We start from the raw sequence: 17,879 nt of genomic DNA on the forward strand, positions 1-17,879 counted from the left end.
TGTTTGGGTTTAAAAAAAAAGAGTAGCTTACACAGACAAAATAATTGAGAAAAGGAGACAAAATGTGAAGGACGACAGACCGGGGGAAATTTGATGAATGGTTATATTGCTGGTCTTAAATAAGAATAGCTTCAAGTCAAGTGACGCGGGTGCCTGGCGGAGCACCCTCCAATGACCAATGATAGCAAACAACCTGGACACTGAGTACAACACATTACAGTACGTTATCCCTGCTGTGGCGCCACCGCCAACTCACATTTGGACACACTCTTCAAACGGTAAACACAAAAAAAAAAGTACACGAGAAATACATAAATAAGCTTTTTTTTCCCTTTAAATCATTTATAACACAATTTATATTTATGATTCTGAAATACTTGATTGATATATAAATTAACAATGTCAACAAACAAAATAATTATAACAAAAATAATACAAAAAAGGCTGACTGGCTTTGATATAAATCTGGTTGATGTGCAGTATTGACACCGGGGGAGGGGGGCGTCCGAATGCGTTGCGCGCTGCAACCACTGCGGCGCGGCGCGTGTCCGTCCTTGATGACTGAATGAGCGGTCAGGCAGCCCTGCTGGCTCACAGCAAAGAGTCCACCGGGCACAGCTCTCTTCCTGAGGGTTTATGGCAGCTTGCTATCCGCGCTGGCGTCCCGTTCTCCGGTCATCACGCAAGGGACCCTGAGTTTTATATTTATCTTTCTTTCTTGTCGGAAGCTTTCCGTTTCGATAGCACGACACAGGACAGCGGAGCGACGACCCTCTCCTCCTTAGCGACTACCACCGGCAATGGAGCGCGAGTCGCCCCCTTGTGTTTGTGTCATAGCATTACAAGTGGTGCCGGGGGGGGGGGGGGGGGGGGATCAATTTCTTCCTAGTCTCTCTCCACAGCCTCTCTCACCATAGTCTCTCTCCATGATAGCACCATGAACCATCCTCCAAAAAAGGGGGGGGGTGGGGTTATTTGGACCCTGAGTATTTTCCTCCCTGTGAATCAAACATGTCACATGTCAACCTGCTTTCACTCTCCGTCCCCGCCCTCCCCCCCCTGCAACGGACTCTCCATGGAAGCGTCTCCCCCCCCCCCCCACCGCCGGCCAGCCCCTCTCCCCTCGGGCCCACTAGGGTCACCGTCCGGGGCAGGAGGTGGGCTTGATGCAGCGTCCCTGGAACAGCACCAGGTTGGCGGGGCAGTGGCAGCCCGCCACGCAGGGCTTGTGGCACGGCCCGATCTCGTTCCAGTTGTCGCAGGTCTTGGTGCAGCCCGGGCCGCACGTGTCGTAGACGGCGCCGTACTTACACTGGGTGGCTGTGGGATGGGGGGGGGAGGGGGGGGAAGAGAGAGAGAGGAACAGGAAGTGTTAGAAATGACAAAGCCATGGTTCCAACTTCCTTTGTTTTTGGGTGACTAGGATGAGGAGACATGTTATCCAGGAGAAGCTTGCTTGCTTTAGGATGCCTAAAGGTTTGATGACGGACATCAAGGGGATAGAACCCAGAACGTTCGGGCCGGACAGTTAGACACCGTAGCCACTCCGCTATCCTGCCCTAGGGTCGAGGACTTCCTATGATTTCCACTCCCGCCGATAGGGGGGGTGATGAGATGAGAACTGCTATGGAAAAGAAACTCATTTGCACGAGTGGATGAAGCTTTCACAAGGGGTTGTAATAAGTGTATTTCTACAGTAGTCTACACGTGTCGATTTTGAACCTGTACAGACAATTTTTCACAGTTTACCAGTGCTGACTGAGTTTGTATTCGCAGTTAAGCCAATTTCAATAGATCCCAGCCTTCAGCAACATGGTCGAATCAACTATAGAAGTTGAAGACCGTGACCCATTCACACAGATCTGAGCTGGCCTGCTATCAGACTTTAAATCATTTGTCTATTCTTTATTTATTTGTGAGATTAGCATACTCGACATTGAATAGTCCAATGTTCCCTCATTTTATCCCTGAAACAGAGTCTTATATATGAAAATAGCAGTGTGTGGTGGTACCCCTTTAAAGCGTGATTCACTCTCTGCAGCCAGAGGACCAATGACTGGCTGGGCTGCGTTCATTCAGGCCTGTGTTTGGTGGACGGCTCTGTCACTCACCCATACAGGCGGCCTCAGGTTTCCAGAGGGCGGGGACCCCCTCCCTCTCGCAGGCCCGGCTGTACGCTATGAAGGACTCACAGTAGCAGTTCTTATGCACCGGACACTCACACATGTCTGTGACACAGGACCTACGGGAGGAGGAAGAGGACACACAGAACGACCTTGAGAAGAGGATAGGCACTGTGTTTTTAAGTTACACGCCTGTGTACTGGTGAACTGGATTTATTATAATATTTTACACTCAGTAACATCGATTTTATGAATATCTATTTTTATAAACTCTGCATAACTTGACTTCCGCCAACATACTGTACTGTGCAACATACTGTACCGTAGCATTAATGCTACAGCATTCAAGTGTAAAACGATATACTTGCTTTGATATAAATGCTTTTCAAGGAACGGCCTGGCCCTGTGCGTTCCGGTGGTATGAATCTAAAGCTATAGATAGCTATCCGCCCTAACAGACGCCTCTCCCCGCCCCAACACAGACAGCCCCCAGCGGGCTAGCCCCCCCCTCCCTACCTGTAGAAGGTGGAGAAGTCCACCGCGCGGTGGCACCGCTGGAACTCCCAGGCCTTGAGCTTCTGGCACTCGCGGTGCGCGCGGAACTTGACCCGCACGCTGCCGGGGCACAGCAGGGGGGCGGGGCGGCGGGCCGCCTGCTGGGCGCCGCACACCTCGTTGCCCTCCACGCGCCACGACTCGGCGAAGGCGTCCACGTCGAACTTGAACTGCCCGTCGCCGCCCATGGTGTCGTCCCGCTTCTGCCCGTTGTAGTTGCCGCACAGGCCGCAGAGGCGGCCCCGCAGGTGGGGCGCGGCCACCACCTCCACGAAGCTGTCCCCGTCCCACGTGATCTCCAGGCCTGCGGGGGGGGGTCAAACCGTCACGGGTGGTGCTTTGCTTGTCAATTTTGTTTTCATGTGAATTTAGTAATCCATTGGCTGGTTGTTAAGGGGCTAGTGGATAGTGTGGAAGGCGGCCCAGAGGGCTGGTGCTGGTGGCTCGGGGGTTTGACCCCCTAGCCGGAAGGTGACTGGGTTCCATCCCCGGGGGCGTGTGGGAATTCACGACGATTAAGTGAATCGCTGTTTCATTATCATTATATTATATTGTTATATTTTAATATGAGGGGAACCAGTTCTCATCAATCGTTTTTATAAGTAGTCGTGTTGCTTAACAGTAGTAGGTAGTGATATTACAATATGATGACATTCTTCTCCCGCTCTGCATGTCTATGAATCCCCCCTCCGGGCCGTGGCCCCCCCCCTGACCTGCGATGGTGGTGAGCTTCAGCAGGTACCCGTCCAGGTCGATGTGCACCCCGGGCCCGTGGTAGGGCAGGGAGATGCGGGTGCCGTTCCTGCGCACCGTGAGGTGCTGGTGGAGGCTGAGGCTGAGGCCGGCCAGCCGCAGCTCCACAGACTGGGTCCAGGAGAAGGAGCGGGTCCTGCGGGCGTCGTTACGCACCAGGACCTGTGGGGGGGGGGGGGGGGGGGGGGTACACAGTCACAGCTCTATGAGGATCAAGCTCCGGTCCTGGAGGTCGTTTCGTCCGTCAGTGGGTCCGTCGCCTCTTACGAAGCTTACGGAGCTTACGGAGATCGAGGCGGCAGTAGAGTCAGAAGTCCAACCATTCGTAAAATGAAAATAGAAAATAGAGAGAGGGTAGTAGGCCTATAATATCTGATATGTATATATATATTTTGTATTTAATGTTTTATACTGATATTATACTACAGTATATACCTGACCTTTTTATTTTATTTTTCACCTGCTTTGGCAATGCAAATGTATATTTCTCATGCCAATAAAGCTTTTTTTTAATTTAAATTATGAGGAGAGAATCTGCGGGTTGGTGAGGGGTGTCACATGCCACCGCAGCGTACACTTTTTGTGCCTTTTTTTTTGTTGCCGATTTCTAATGACAAAGCAAAATCATCTCCTCTACAGATGCCATGTTTGCGATTGTCGATGCCCGTAATTTGCGCCACGACAGTCACTGCCCTCTAGAGGATGCATTGCGTAACATCCATAACAACGCTGAAACCGGACGGAGGTATGAAGGTACGGACGGACAAATTTCATCCGGATCCGGAGGTATGAATGGGCCTTTACACGTCAACAAACACCTGACCGCTTTTAGGACCCGCCTCTTTGACCTGATCTGCTAAGCGACAGTGATGTGATGTTGACGGGCCGCGTTCCAAACGATAATGCTCGTGAAGGCGCGACGGTCTCGGGAGCACCGGTGGAGGTTATTCATTATTTATTAAATCAGCTCGGGCACAGCACAGAAATGAGGCACCTCGATCTGCCAGGGTGATCGTACCGTGAAGCTGGAGTCAGGGCTGTTGATGTTGTTGTTCCCCAGGCTGCCAGAGGTGGCGCCCCCACAGTCGCGGGTCAGCACGTACTGACACGTCCCCTGGAAGTTGAACGTGCGCCCGTCAAATGTGTTGTAGTGAGGGTCTCCAAACACTGTGCACACACCAGGCTCTGTAGGGAGCGAGAGATCAGAGTCAGAAACACACATACACATATATACATGCATACACACACACACACACACACATATATATATTTATTTTTTATTTTTTATTTGATTACATATATTAATATACATACACACATATAGAAACCAAGAGAGATGAATACGGATATATATGAAGAAAGACGTTTTTTGTTTAAACAAAATTCCGGCCCACGCTGCTATGTCCTTTATGCAAAAACAACCACTGCTGATGATGTCATGACAAGTTAACATTGTATTAATATCGTTATCGGAACCGTGACATTTCCCACAATTCATCACATGGTTCACAGGAAGGGGAGGGCGGGCAGGAAATGACTTAATGACTTACTCACTTTCAGTGCAAACAGGACAGCAGCCCGTACGGTTAAGGATCTTATTCTGGGAGAGATGAGGAAGAGACACAACGTTAGGCAAAGGGGGAGGAAAGAGAGAGATAGAGAGATGAGAGAGAGACAATGTTAGGCAAAGGGGGGAGGGAATAGAGGGAGAGAGACACAAGAGAGATACAATGTTAGGCAAAGGGGGGAGGGAATAGAGGGAGAGAGAGACGAGAGAGAGACACACTGTTAGACATAGGAGACAGAAGTTAGAGATGAGGATAGAACCCAAGTGAAAGGGAGAGAGAGACAGAGGCACAGTGACAGGTGTAAGAGAGCAGGGAGACCTATACACAGTGCCCACTGTTAAATGTATAATGATAGAGAAACAGAAGCATGCGTGTGTGTGGGGAATTTTGATGTGTGTAGTAGGTTTGTGTGTGTGTGTCTGTATGTCATTGTGTGTGTGTGTGTGTGTGTGTGTGTGTGTCTGTATGTCAGTGTGTGCGTGTGTCTGTATGTCAGTGTGTGTGTGTGTGTGCGTGCTTGCGTGTGTGTGCGGGCTTGCGCATGTGTGTGTTGGGAGGGTCAAATGTTTCAACTGATCAGAGAACTCCTTCACCCACTCTCCTTTTGCCCCAGGGAATCACTTCACACAGACTGTCATCACGCCCCCCCCCCCCCCCCCCACACACACACACACGGTACACACACACACACACACACTCCCCCCCAGACACACACTGCAGCACTGCCGCCACAACACACAGGTCCCTCTCTCTTTGAAGCGGGCAGCTTCTGAGAGCCACAGCTGAGAGAGAGACACAGACAGAGAATGGGAGAGAGAGAGAATGGGAGAGAAACATAGAATGAGAGAGAGCGAGAGAGAGAGAGAGAGAGAGAGATTGGCTTGCAAGGGACTAAATATAGGGCCCGTGGTCTTTGCTGTCAATCAAACCCCCAGCAGACAAAAGAGTGTAAGGAGACACACTGTCTCCACAGAGACCAACTCTGTGTGTGTGTGTGTGTGTGTGTGTGTGTATGGTTGTGTGTTGGGTGGGGGGATCCAGGATTGACATTCGTGCTCGTGAGTCACACCATGATAAGCCTGTAATGACAACCTGGGACACGGTATGTATGGATGTGTGTGTGTGGGGGGGGGGGTTAAATATGTGCAAGAGCAAGTGCACATTTGTATATGAGTGTGTGTATGTGTCTGTGTGTGTGAATAAATAACCTTCACTTTTAACCCTGTTTCATCATTGTTCTTTTAAAGCTATTCTTTTTTTTTTTCTACAGCAGGAATCAAAGCCGTAGTTTTTGCCTTTGTTGACTTTGACTTTGTTGCATACTTTGTTGCATACTCAAGTCTGATTCATGCAATTATGGCATTCAGCAGTCCGTTATTTCTATGAGTAGACCACTATTATGTATGAACAGACTGTATTTCCAACAGTGGAATCAAACAGATACATTTTCTTCAAGCAGAAGCAATACAATCACTACTATATTGGTATAGTTATATTTTATATGATTGATTTCTTTATTAAGTAGCTGTGTGATAAGTGTAGTAATGTACAGCGAGCTGGTCATAATTGCGAAATAGACCCCTTCAGGGTGAGGATTATCCCTTACATATTTCATACAAATATACAGCAATATTTATCTCAATAAAAATATATCTCTGTACACAAAATACACTTAAAAATATAAATTTAGTATTTTGGAAAAAAATGCAGCACACTAATTTTCTTAGTTTTCTTTTGCTGCCGTATAATTCAGTTTTTCCCTGTCGACCAATAGGGGGCCCCCTCTGCCATGGTCCCGCCCAGCAGCCTAGTCTGACCCCGACCGCTGACAACAGGTGAGGTGGTGGGGGGGGGGGGGGGGGGGGGTACGCGTGTGAACGCCAAAGCGGTCGACGGCGGCTTTGATAGAATGACCACCGGAGCCTGCTAGAATGACAAAAATCCACTCTGTAACGCGGCCGCGACAGGTGAACGCAGCCTGAACCCGCTCACCTCCGACCTCCCTCAACACGCCTGTCTGTCATTATTGGCCAGGGCGACGGGGACAGTTTGAAGTAGAGGTGTCGGCTGATGTTATCGAAGAGATTGAGTATAGAAACGTCAAATATCCCTCATCGATGAGAATAAAGGAGAGAAAGATAAAATATCGGGGATTTATTGGTCGATAATACAATCGGATTACGTGTGAATAATGTGTGTTAAACACAGTTTGTCAACTCGATTTTAAAACACGACTTAAAATTCCATAACGGTGAGTCCTGCTAGTAATGGGCTCCTATAGAAGAGAGGAGCCACGTCTTAAGTCTTGAAGCTCTCTCTGTGTTCTATGTGATTTCACAGTTGTCGGCTGTCACTGGAGGGCGGTTGAATCAGTTAGCCCTGCCTGTCGGGTAAATCAGGTGTGTGCGTGTTACGTCCATCACATGCCCCGTGTGTCAGGGGAAGAGAACGGCATAAGTCAGGGAACGTAAAGTGGGCGTTCGTCACAGAAACGGGTTCATTACAGTTGGTGAGGCGGTGCCGTTCAGAAGAACAGAAAACGATTCTGCGTTGTATTGTATGACGGATAAGGATTGCGACAGAGAGCATAGAAGACATGCGTGTAGAGACAGAGAGGTATGAGAACGTGAAAGGAGAGAGGGGGAACTGTTAAGGAAGCTGCCTATAGAGAATAACACATACTGTATGTACTATGTATATTATAGCCCTTTCATGCATGCTACTCTGATATGTGTGAACACGTCTGATGTGACTTATCTCCGACTGTGTGCTGCATGTGTGAAAGGGCTACTCCGGATCATCTCCGGACCCGATTCTCCAGAGATGATCCGGGGGTTCCTGTGTGAATGGCCTGTTAAGAGTCTACAACAACCAGGAGAAGGAGTGATGGGCTCACCGAGGGGCAGCTGGTGATGGGCACACAGTGCTTGGGCTGACACTCGATGTTGCCCCGGACACAGGCACACAGGGTGCAGTTGGCAGAGGACCACATGTCTCCTTCCTGCAGGGGGGTGGGGGGGGGGAGAGGAAGACTTAAGACGGCCTCTATTGTTCACTGTGTCAACCATCCATCCTTCCATCCAAAACAGCTAGCTCTCATCTTACTATCCATCTGACCACCTATCCCTTCCTCCACCTATCCCTCCCGCCCTCCCTCCCTCATCATTCCCACCACCCATCCCTCACTCCGTCTCACCCTGTAGATTTTGTTGCGGACCCGGCAGTATTTCACTTCCTCCACCTTCACGTAGGACAGGCACTCGTCGCAGCACTGGTCGTCCTGGCAACTGCCTGGCCGCGAGCACTGCTTCTTGCACACCACAGTGGACTCCTGGGTAATGTACGGACCATGGAGAGAGAGAGGGGGGAGGGAGTTAAAGGTCAACAATCCTGGATACATTGTAGGTCATACAAGTGAAAGGTAAAAAAACTATGGTGTACTAGTGAATAGGTAAATTATTGAAATCAAATCAAATCATATATTATTTTTAAATATGACGTACTTATTGGAGATACTTTTGTTGTTGATGTATTTACTTTGTGTGTTTCTCCATATTTAATTTGTGTATCAATATACATACACAATATATTAACACTTTCTATTACTATAAATACATTCAATATATGTAGTGGGATCTATTATCCAGAACAGTGAAGGATGGGTTGGCTAGATTGGGAGAGCGCCAGTATAAACCCACTGGTTTGGCTCCCACTGGGAACGCGTCAACCCTGTCAGTCAGACCCTCCGGGGGGTACCTTGCAGGTGCAGGTGGTGCAGTTGTCGTTCCTGAAGGAGGTGTTGTTCTCATAGACCTCGCTGTGGAACAAGCAGCTCCCCTGAGACAGATCAAACACCTTCCTCTGACCTGGGGGGTGGCGGGGGGGGGGGGGAGAGGGAGAGAAAAACGGGAGAGAGTTAGGAAGGAGCCAGGGAGAAAACGTGATGGACAACAAACACCATGGCATTCATCAGAAAGTATGCAACATCACGAGTTCCAAGAGGAGTCGTTCATGTGTCATACTGTAACGATACACAGTGTATACGATATGATAATGTCTCAAATAAAGTTATACATTCTGGTAAATGTTATGTGTGTTTTTGCTAGCATTAGTGTGGATGTGTGTTTATAAGTATGAAGCATTTGTGTGCGTGTGTGTGTGTGTGTGTGTGTGTGTGTGTGTGTGTGTGTGTGTGTGTGTGTGTGTGTGTGTGTGTGCGCGTGCGTGTGTGTGTGTGTTTGTGTGTGTGAGTGTATGTGTGTGTCCTTACCGAGACATCTGGGGCAGCACTGTCCCGGTGGGGTGTGGGTGAGGTGGGCGGGGCAAGAAAGAACCGGACACGCCTCCCTCATGCACAGAGTCCGTCCGCCCTGCAACCAAACACCAGAGAAGAACAACTATTGCATAACTGTAACCAAAAACCAGAGAAGAAGAACTATTGCATAACTGTAACCAAAAACCAGAGAAGAAGAACTATTGCATAACTGTAACCAAAAACCAGAGAAGAAGAACTATTGCATAACTGTAACAAAAAAGCAAAGAAGAAGAACTATTGCTTAACTGTAACAAAACAGAGGAGAAGTAGGGGGGGGGGGGGGGGGGGTTACAACTATTGCATCACTGTACAACAGCACAGTAGAAGGGCCGGGGCTACAGAGAAGAGTCTAGATCATTGTGTTCCCGGAAGTCTCCTGCAATACATATCCGAGGCAGCTACCTTAAATCCACTCCACGACCACAAACACAGCGACACATTCATGCAACCGGGACGCCGCTCAACATTTTGTGTGTGTGTGTGTGTGTGTGTGTGTGCGTGTGTGCACCCCTATTAACGGGCCAGCGGGTCAGCCTCCGAGGTGTGAAGGTGTTAATGGCACCCGCGTGTTTATGGACGGCTCTCAAAACTTTGTTTACAATGGAGAGAGTGCAAGAAAATAATAAGCCATGGAAAAAGAGAGAGAGAGAGGGAGAGAGAGATAGAGAGAGAGAAAGAGAGCGCCTACTCATGTGGTAACTCATGTGGTAGCTCCCAGAAACACAAAATCAAACGTAATAAAAGTCACCATTGTGGGGATCATGCAAGGGCAATGTAGTTGTCTATGAGTGCTTATTGGCGGTGGTTACAGTAACTGTTTGTATGTTAAAGTGTGCAGGCGAGCGAGTGTGTGTCTGTTGGTTGCATGCATGGACTGGTGGATGTGCCTCTCTGGCTATGTGTACACACATGCATGCATCTGTGCATGTATATATGTATGTGCGTGTGTGTGTGTGTGTGTGTGCCTGAGAACTCACCGTACAAGTGCATTTGATGCAGGGTTTGCCCTCAGGGCTGAACTCTTCCTTCTCCTTGTACAGACGACCCTCGAATATACAGCCTGCAGGAGACAGTGCAGAGGTCACAGAGACTTTTAAATAGGAACGGACTGTAATGTACAAGAAACTATTTTAAAATACATGTTCTCATCTTTCAGCCATTAATCTTGAGTGTATGATCATATTAATACATGTGTATCACTATTGTTACAAGTAAAAATGTTTTTAGCCTTAATAATCATATCCCACAGCCCAGTACACTGCTGAACATTACCCTAGTATGTAACGTTCATGGGACTGAACGCATGGGCAGTGGTGCTGGGGAGAGGGCTCCTGACGGGTACTCACTAGGGCAGGTGGGGCAGCACTTCTTGGGGTGTATTTTGGGGTTCCTGCAGTGAACCACACACTGCACCTCCGCCTCTGTGACGACACCTTCCTGTCAGAACCAGGACATCCATGGAGACGTTAAAAGACATATTCCAGACTAGACTTGAGGTGCTCGATATTTAAATGTGATGCAGACGTTTTTTTAACAGTGGGATGTCTAAGACCCCGTCCACACGGGCGAAAGCGATCTTTTCCCCTCCGTTTTCCTTTGATGCGTTTCAGGAATATCTCCGTAAAGACGGACTCATTGCGAAAAAGCATCGAGCTGTAGAAACGCTGTAGTACATATTCAAGGCCACTGTGTGGCGCTGGTTCTCCACAAAAAGAATTGGAGCGCATCAAGCCGGCGTGCATCAAGCCTGCGCACTGTATACAAACATACAGTCGAGGAGGAGAAAGCAGTTGTTCATTTTCAGTTAGAAATTAAATTGACCAAGGTCCGTTTTTATCTTATCCACCCTCGGCGGTGATTTCAGAAAAAGTGCATTTTCGGGCACAGAAAACGCTGGATCCGTCTGGACGGTCGGCCCAAACGTACAAGACTTCACCATGCGTTTTCACCAAAAAATCGGCTCTGTGTAGACGGGGCCTATATGAAACCTTGTGAGGCCGCTGGATTTGCGAGATAACAATCAAGCGAGAATCCATCTCGCCAGGCTTCAAGTTATGTGTTATCCGAACCACCATCAGCATCATATGTCATATGAGGATCTACATTGTCTACGTGGTACGGGGTGGACAGTGATATGGTTCATTCAATCACCTGCCAAGTATTTGAATATTTTTTGTCTATCAAAACAGTTTTCAAGGATGACTTCCCAGAGGGTTCTATGGAACCTTCTGGCACGTCAAATGTCCAGCAGACACAACGTAACTGGGTCCTAAACTTTGATAACAGTTATCCAGGGTTAGAGTCAATTTGACCCCAAACATAAACAATATTATTGAATGTGACAACAACAGCAGGGCTAGGCTAACACAATGTGTTCAGCATTAGGCCAACTAGCTTACAGCTGAGTGGAGCTAGAGGACATAGGAACCATGAAAACAGGAGAGCGGCAAGATAACCTTTCACACACACACACACACACACACACACACACACACACACACACACACACACACACACACACGCACGCAGCTAGACACATTTTCACACACATAGATGTAGGGAAACGCGCATACATGAACACAAACACAGACCTGACATCGTCTGGTCATGCAGGGTTTAGTGGCGCTTGTCCAGGATGCAGAACTGTTATAATGCCTCCCATCCAATTGGCAACCTGAGAGAGAGACAAAGAGAGATACAGAGACAGAGAGAGAGAGAGAGAGAGAGCGAGAGAGAGCGAGAGAGAGAGAGAGAGAGAGAGATACAGAGAGAGAGAGAGAGAGAGAGAGAGAGACAGAAACAGATAGAGAGACACAAACCCACATAGAGAGATGAGATGAGGATGAGAGAGTGAGAGAGTGAGAGTGAGATAACGAGACAGAGAGGTAGAGATTGTGTGAGAGAGAGAGAGAGAGAGAGAGAGAGAGAGAGAGAGAGAGAGAGAGAGAGATAAATGGTCTTTGTTAGCAGTTCTCCTAGTGTTGGTTTATGGCTTCATGGAAGCAGGAAGCCATTGGGGAGCACTAAACTAACACGGTAGCTCGCTGTGTGTGTTTGTGTGCGCCTGTGTGCGTACATTATTGCTGACACAAGTTTCACCTTGACCAGTAAACCTGGATCGTTTGGACGGCAACACAAGCTGAAGCCCCATTAGGAATAGTGTAGGTCTGCATCGTCAATCAGCACCTAGTCCCACATACATGTACATACACACACACACACACCCACACATGCACGCACACACACACCCACACATGCACGCACACACACACCCACACACATTCATACAGAAAAACACACACACCCCCATGCACACACACACACACACACACACACGCACGCGCGCGCACCCACCCAGGCACGCACGCACGCATGCACGTGCGCACACACACACACCCTGCTGAACCCCCATGTCAGTGCTAAATGAATAGCCTATTCATTACATCACATTTACAGTAAGTGGCTGGAGATCAATGTTAAACTTTCCATAAGAGGAAATTGAATCACTTGAATTGATCTGCTGTTTCTATGTGCTTCTGTAACTGTAAGCCAATACTTCTGATGTCGGGGGCAAAACAGACCTGGCAAGAATAGAGGAGAGTCGAGTAGAGCAGAGAAAAGTAGAGTAGACTGTCAGATGCTGTCAATCCATACTATTCATACCCTTACAATACAATCCTACCACAGGCCATTGTGTTACAGTATTGAGAACGTATTGAAACAATGTACAAATACGTTTCAATACAGAGAAAAAAGCATTATATTTTTATTATGTTCCACTAAAACAGCTAATATAATTTAACCGTGTTGTTGCTAGACTCTTCCACAGGATTGTATTATGGGAGTAGACAGGAATATTTTTTTTGCAGAATAGATCCATTTGCGGGAACGACTCTCTGTAAATAGAAATGCGTTAGAACGACCTACAACGACATTAACAGATTTACAAAAAAAACTCTCTCTCCCTCCTTTCCCAGGCACTGATGTGATGCCACCGACGCCCAATCAAAACCGCACTCTGGGGAACAATAGGGAAACTGAGAGGGGTTGCCGTGGTGACGCTGGGCTTTCTGGGGCCATTTTGAACCCGTTTGCCCCTCTCTTAATGAAGTGTTGCGCTGTAAAAACACAGCACCGCAAAACAAGACGGACCGCTCCCAGCTGTCCCCCCGCTAACCAGCGCTGCTGTGTGTGTGTGTGTGTGTGTGCCTCTGCATATATGTTGTGTGTGTGTGTGTGTGTGTGTGTGTGTGTCTCTCTGTGCGTGTCTGTGTGTGTGCATGTGTCTATGTGTGTATGTCTAGAGAGAGGGGAAAGGAGAGGAGAAGGAGGAGAGGAGAGGGAGGCCTATCTTATAAAAACTTTCTGGGGCCTGTAAACCCCCATTCCTACCCTCACTAGCCACAACCACCATACTGCTGTGTGTGTGTGTGCGTGTGCGTGTGCGTGTGTGTGTGTGTGTGTGTGTGTGTGTGTGTGTGTGTGTGTGTGTGTGTGTGTGTTTATGAGTGTCTTACCTTTGCATCTCTCGCAGCAGGCGCCAGTCTGCTTCACCACCAGGGCACAGTCCTCGGACACCAGGGGACACTTCTCCTGCTTGCAGTCCGCCTTCCCCTCCTGGAGAGAGAATGACACACGCATCTTATCAGTCTGGTGAAAAGTTGTTCACAGATAAAAAGTTTGGATCTCTCTCTAGTGCACACACACGCACGCATACACGCACACACACACACACACACAAACACAACACGTACTCCCCAAGGGTATGTCTGAATAAATTTTCCATGAAGTGTTAGGAACCTTGGGGATTGGGGATGGGGATGGGGATTTTCCTGACACAAAACGACCCACTATCTTTAACCTCAGATATCAATCTGGTTTAGGTGACATAGTGTTTACACCGAGATACTGACTGCTGTTCTCACCAAGAGCTCCCAAACAGAACTGATGTTCTCCTTTGTAGCTCAGCGCCTCATCTAGGACATGATGCAATCTACTTCTACAGGAGATCTACACAAGGTGCAGAGCTGTCAATCACATCTAATCCCACATCTAATCTCACATCTAATCCCAGACTCCACTCACATGAGCCTAACATCTAAAAGCACACAATGACATCACTTCCTGCGAACTAATAAAAGACCCCCCCCCCCCCCCCCCTTCGCTCTCTTCCGTCTATTTAAGTCCCCACCCCCCATGGACTTTGATGGACTGGACTTAACCACAGACCTCATCCACACACCTGGCTGTTGGTCATATTTAAACACTCTGGGTGGCAGGGGAGGGGGGGGGGGGGGGGGGGGGTGATGGACATGGGCCCCTGGGTGACACTACGCACCACGCCCGCGGGCCGCAACGGATCAAAGACCAGCGCCGAAAATAAAGCGTGCCCGTTTATTATAGCACCGCTACTGGCTACCGAGCTGACCACACCAAGGGCAAATGATGTCATGGTAGGGAGAGAGAGAAAGACAGAGAGAGAGAGAGAGAGAGAGAGAGAGAGATGTTTTATATGTCTGTCTGTCACAGTAGACATTTTAAACAGTGTTTTATTGGTTGTATGTGGTTTTCTTATTGTGGAAAATATGAATAGATATACATAAATGTTTGATGAATGTCATGCAAGGGAAACGCCTGACTTCTGGGGAATAGGAGAGTATCAATTTAATTTCAATTAAAAGAAAAAGTTTCTTCTTCTTGTCTTTCTTCTCTGTCATCATCTCTACCCACCAGCATATCTCTGAACAATAACATCTGTCTGATGAGCAACGAATCGACCTAGGTGTCTATCAGCACATGACACCATTGCATTTTTTGTATATATCTGCACTGCATAAACTGAATCCAGGCCATCGCCTCTGTATTGGATGCATCTTGCTTGGGAAGATGTGAGCAGCCTCTTGTTGTCTAAATGAATGTGGTACCTTGAATGTGGTCTGTACCTGCTCTGACTGTGTGCGTGCCGCTTGGTCCATGGGCCATGTGTGTTATCTATGTCATGCTTGTGCCATTTAGTTTCCTTTTCAGGGTTTCACAAAGTGTGTCGCATCGCAAAGGACATAAAAAGAGCGATGAAGCGACAGGAATGGAGATAGAAAGAAAGAGGGAGAGAGAGACAGATAAAGCAGAACAGGTGGGCAGAGCGAGGGATGGAGCGTGAGATGGATTGATGGATCAGAGAGGGACATATTCCCTGGAAAGAATGGGAGTGGAAAGTTTGACAGCAGGGGAAACGGTGATGAGCAGAAGCGGTCACGCGTGTATGCGTGTACGCGCTTCTGTGTTAAATATAATGGCAACATATAATTACGACAACTGCATACACACACACAACCACACACACATGCACACACACCCAGCCATTGCCGAGCAACGTCACAAAGTCATGTCCAAATGTCCTCTAAATCGTTCTCTCTTTCTTCCCCCCCCCCGGCAGAGGAAACCCCCTGCCTACCTTTAACCCGCTGCATACCTCCGAGGCTGCGGGGTAAGTTCAGCGTCTCTGTTAGCCATTAGCGCTAAGTGGCGTACAGAGACGTGACTTGCCCCTTTTTGCGGGGGTCAAAGGTCACGGCAGGTCACCACACCTCGTAAACACATGACATGCCACTACAGCGTGGCCAGGTCCCGCCTGCTGACCCCCGGGAGGTCCGAAACAGAGACCCCCATTGGACACCCGGGATTGTCCACTGTTGCCGCGGGCAAAGGCCCTCAGGGAGGATAAAGTGTATTTTCATAAGTGTCTGTGTATGATGTGTGTGTGTGTGTGTGTGTGTGTGTGTGTGTGTGTGTGTGTGTTTGTCAGAAGAGGAATAATAGGTTAATAACAGTTAAGTAGTATAGAGTAAATCCACCTACACGTGTGTGTTTGTGTGTGTGGCTTACATTATTTTTGAGCCACGTTAGAAGAGGAGAGACTAGGAGGAGAGACTTTTTATGTACTTTTTTTTGGATGTATTTAATTCTGCTTAGTGTTTTTTATTGTGTTATTATTTGGGGGGAGTTAAACGACATATAAAAAACTCACAAAACTCCTAAGTATTATATTATATATTTCAGAAAGTTTTACTAAATTGAATCTCACTTCCTTATACATACACACACACATATATATATATATATAGTAACATATATGTATATACATATATACATATATATGTATATGATTATCAAATCTGAGGTACAGGTGAGCAGACTGCCACTAGTGGGCAACAACACACACACAGTACACACTGACTCTCGCTCATCACTCTCTCCCCCTCTCTATTTTGTCGTCTTTTCTCTCCAATTCTCTCCAAAGCTCTCTCTCACTTAATTGCTTGTGTGTGTGTGTGTGTGTGTGTGTGTGTGTGTGTGTGTGTGTGTGTGTGTGTGTGTGTGTGTGTGTGTGTGTGTGTGTGTGTGTGTGTGTGTGTGTGCGCGCGTGTGTGTGTGTGTGTGTGTGTGTGTGATCTTTAGGGATCAGTCAGAGTCTGCCAGCAGATGAGAGGAGTGCAAATCAAAGAACTGCTTAGTCCAGACGACACACGCACGCACACTGACACGCACACTAACACACACGCACACGCACACACACACACACACACACACACACACACACACAGACAGACTCGGCCTGATGCCTCTACCCATGTGATCTCTCATCCTTCACCTTTCCCTAAAACAAATAGGTTGTGACCCCCTACGAAGAGTACGAGCCACAGTAGCATAGACATACTGTGTGTATGTGTATGCCATTGCATTTGCCCGTGTGTTTGTGTGTGTATGTGTGTGTGTATGTGCTTGTTCTTGTGCGTGTGCGTGTGTGTGCGTGTGTGTGTTATCTCATAAATACTCTTGGTCTTCCTGTTTTTGTCTTCACAGAATTGATCCATGTCTAAAGTAAACATTTATTGAAAGATCTCCTCCTCCCGTCTGAAAACACACAGATGGGGCAAGGGCAGTGGCCTTCCCTATCTGCTGTTTCCACCCTGATCATCGATCCAAACTCCTTCATGGTTTCAGAGGGAGTCACTGTCATCAGCGTACTGCCACGTCTGTAACTATGATTGACAAACGCCAGTGTAAAATAAGAAATATCCTTCAATTGGATCATCTAAACAATTTAGGATTTATATTTTGGAAATGACATCCTATAGAAATGGAGATTGTTCTGGATGAGTCCAACTTGCCCAACATATCTGACATAAGGCAAGGCAAGGCAACTTTATTTATCTAGCACTTTTCATACACAAGGCAGACTCAAAGTGCTTCACATATAAACATTGTCATACAATAAAAGAAAATAATAGATAAGTAAAAAAAAGTAAAATAGATAGAAAATAAAGGCAAAGTTTAAAAAAAAGCATTTTAGAAAGTGCAATGTATTTAAGATAAATAAAACATAACAAAAAAAAGGGAACCTTGCTAAAGAATTGGAAGCTTCGTTTTACTTATATGGTCTATAGGTTATGACTGAATTTTAAACATTGTTCAGTAATGCAGCCAGTGTAATAGTTTTCCACAACTTGAAAACAAATGAAACACCCGTTAAAGTGTTCTCTGAAGCTGTTTGGGCAGAAGCAA

General features: G+C 47.4%; 1 protein-coding gene across 1 annotated transcript; it reads right to left on the bottom strand.

Moving 5' to 3' along the window:
• Window positions 1-1,138: 1,138 nt before the first annotated feature.
• bmper (BMP binding endothelial regulator) lies at window positions 1,139-14,766 on the bottom strand (the record flags this gene model as incomplete). The annotated part of the gene is made up of 15 exons (XM_084471938.1): window positions 1,139-1,320; window positions 2,112-2,242; window positions 2,640-2,982; window positions 3,392-3,593; window positions 4,450-4,616; window positions 4,986-5,031; window positions 7,896-8,000; window positions 8,196-8,330; window positions 8,756-8,865; window positions 9,270-9,369; window positions 10,292-10,374; window positions 10,661-10,751; window positions 11,906-11,988; window positions 13,832-13,931; window positions 14,734-14,766. The coding sequence occupies 15 exons, from the start codon at window positions 14,764-14,766 to the stop codon at window positions 1,139-1,141; spliced, it is 1,911 nt and encodes a 636-aa protein (XP_084328064.1).
• Window positions 14,767-17,879: the final 3,113 nt, after the last annotated feature.

Source organism: Micromesistius poutassou (genome assembly GCF_964030765.1).
Source record: "Micromesistius poutassou genome assembly, chromosome: 8".
Taxonomy (NCBI): Eukaryota; Metazoa; Chordata; class Actinopteri; order Gadiformes; family Gadidae; genus Micromesistius; species Micromesistius poutassou.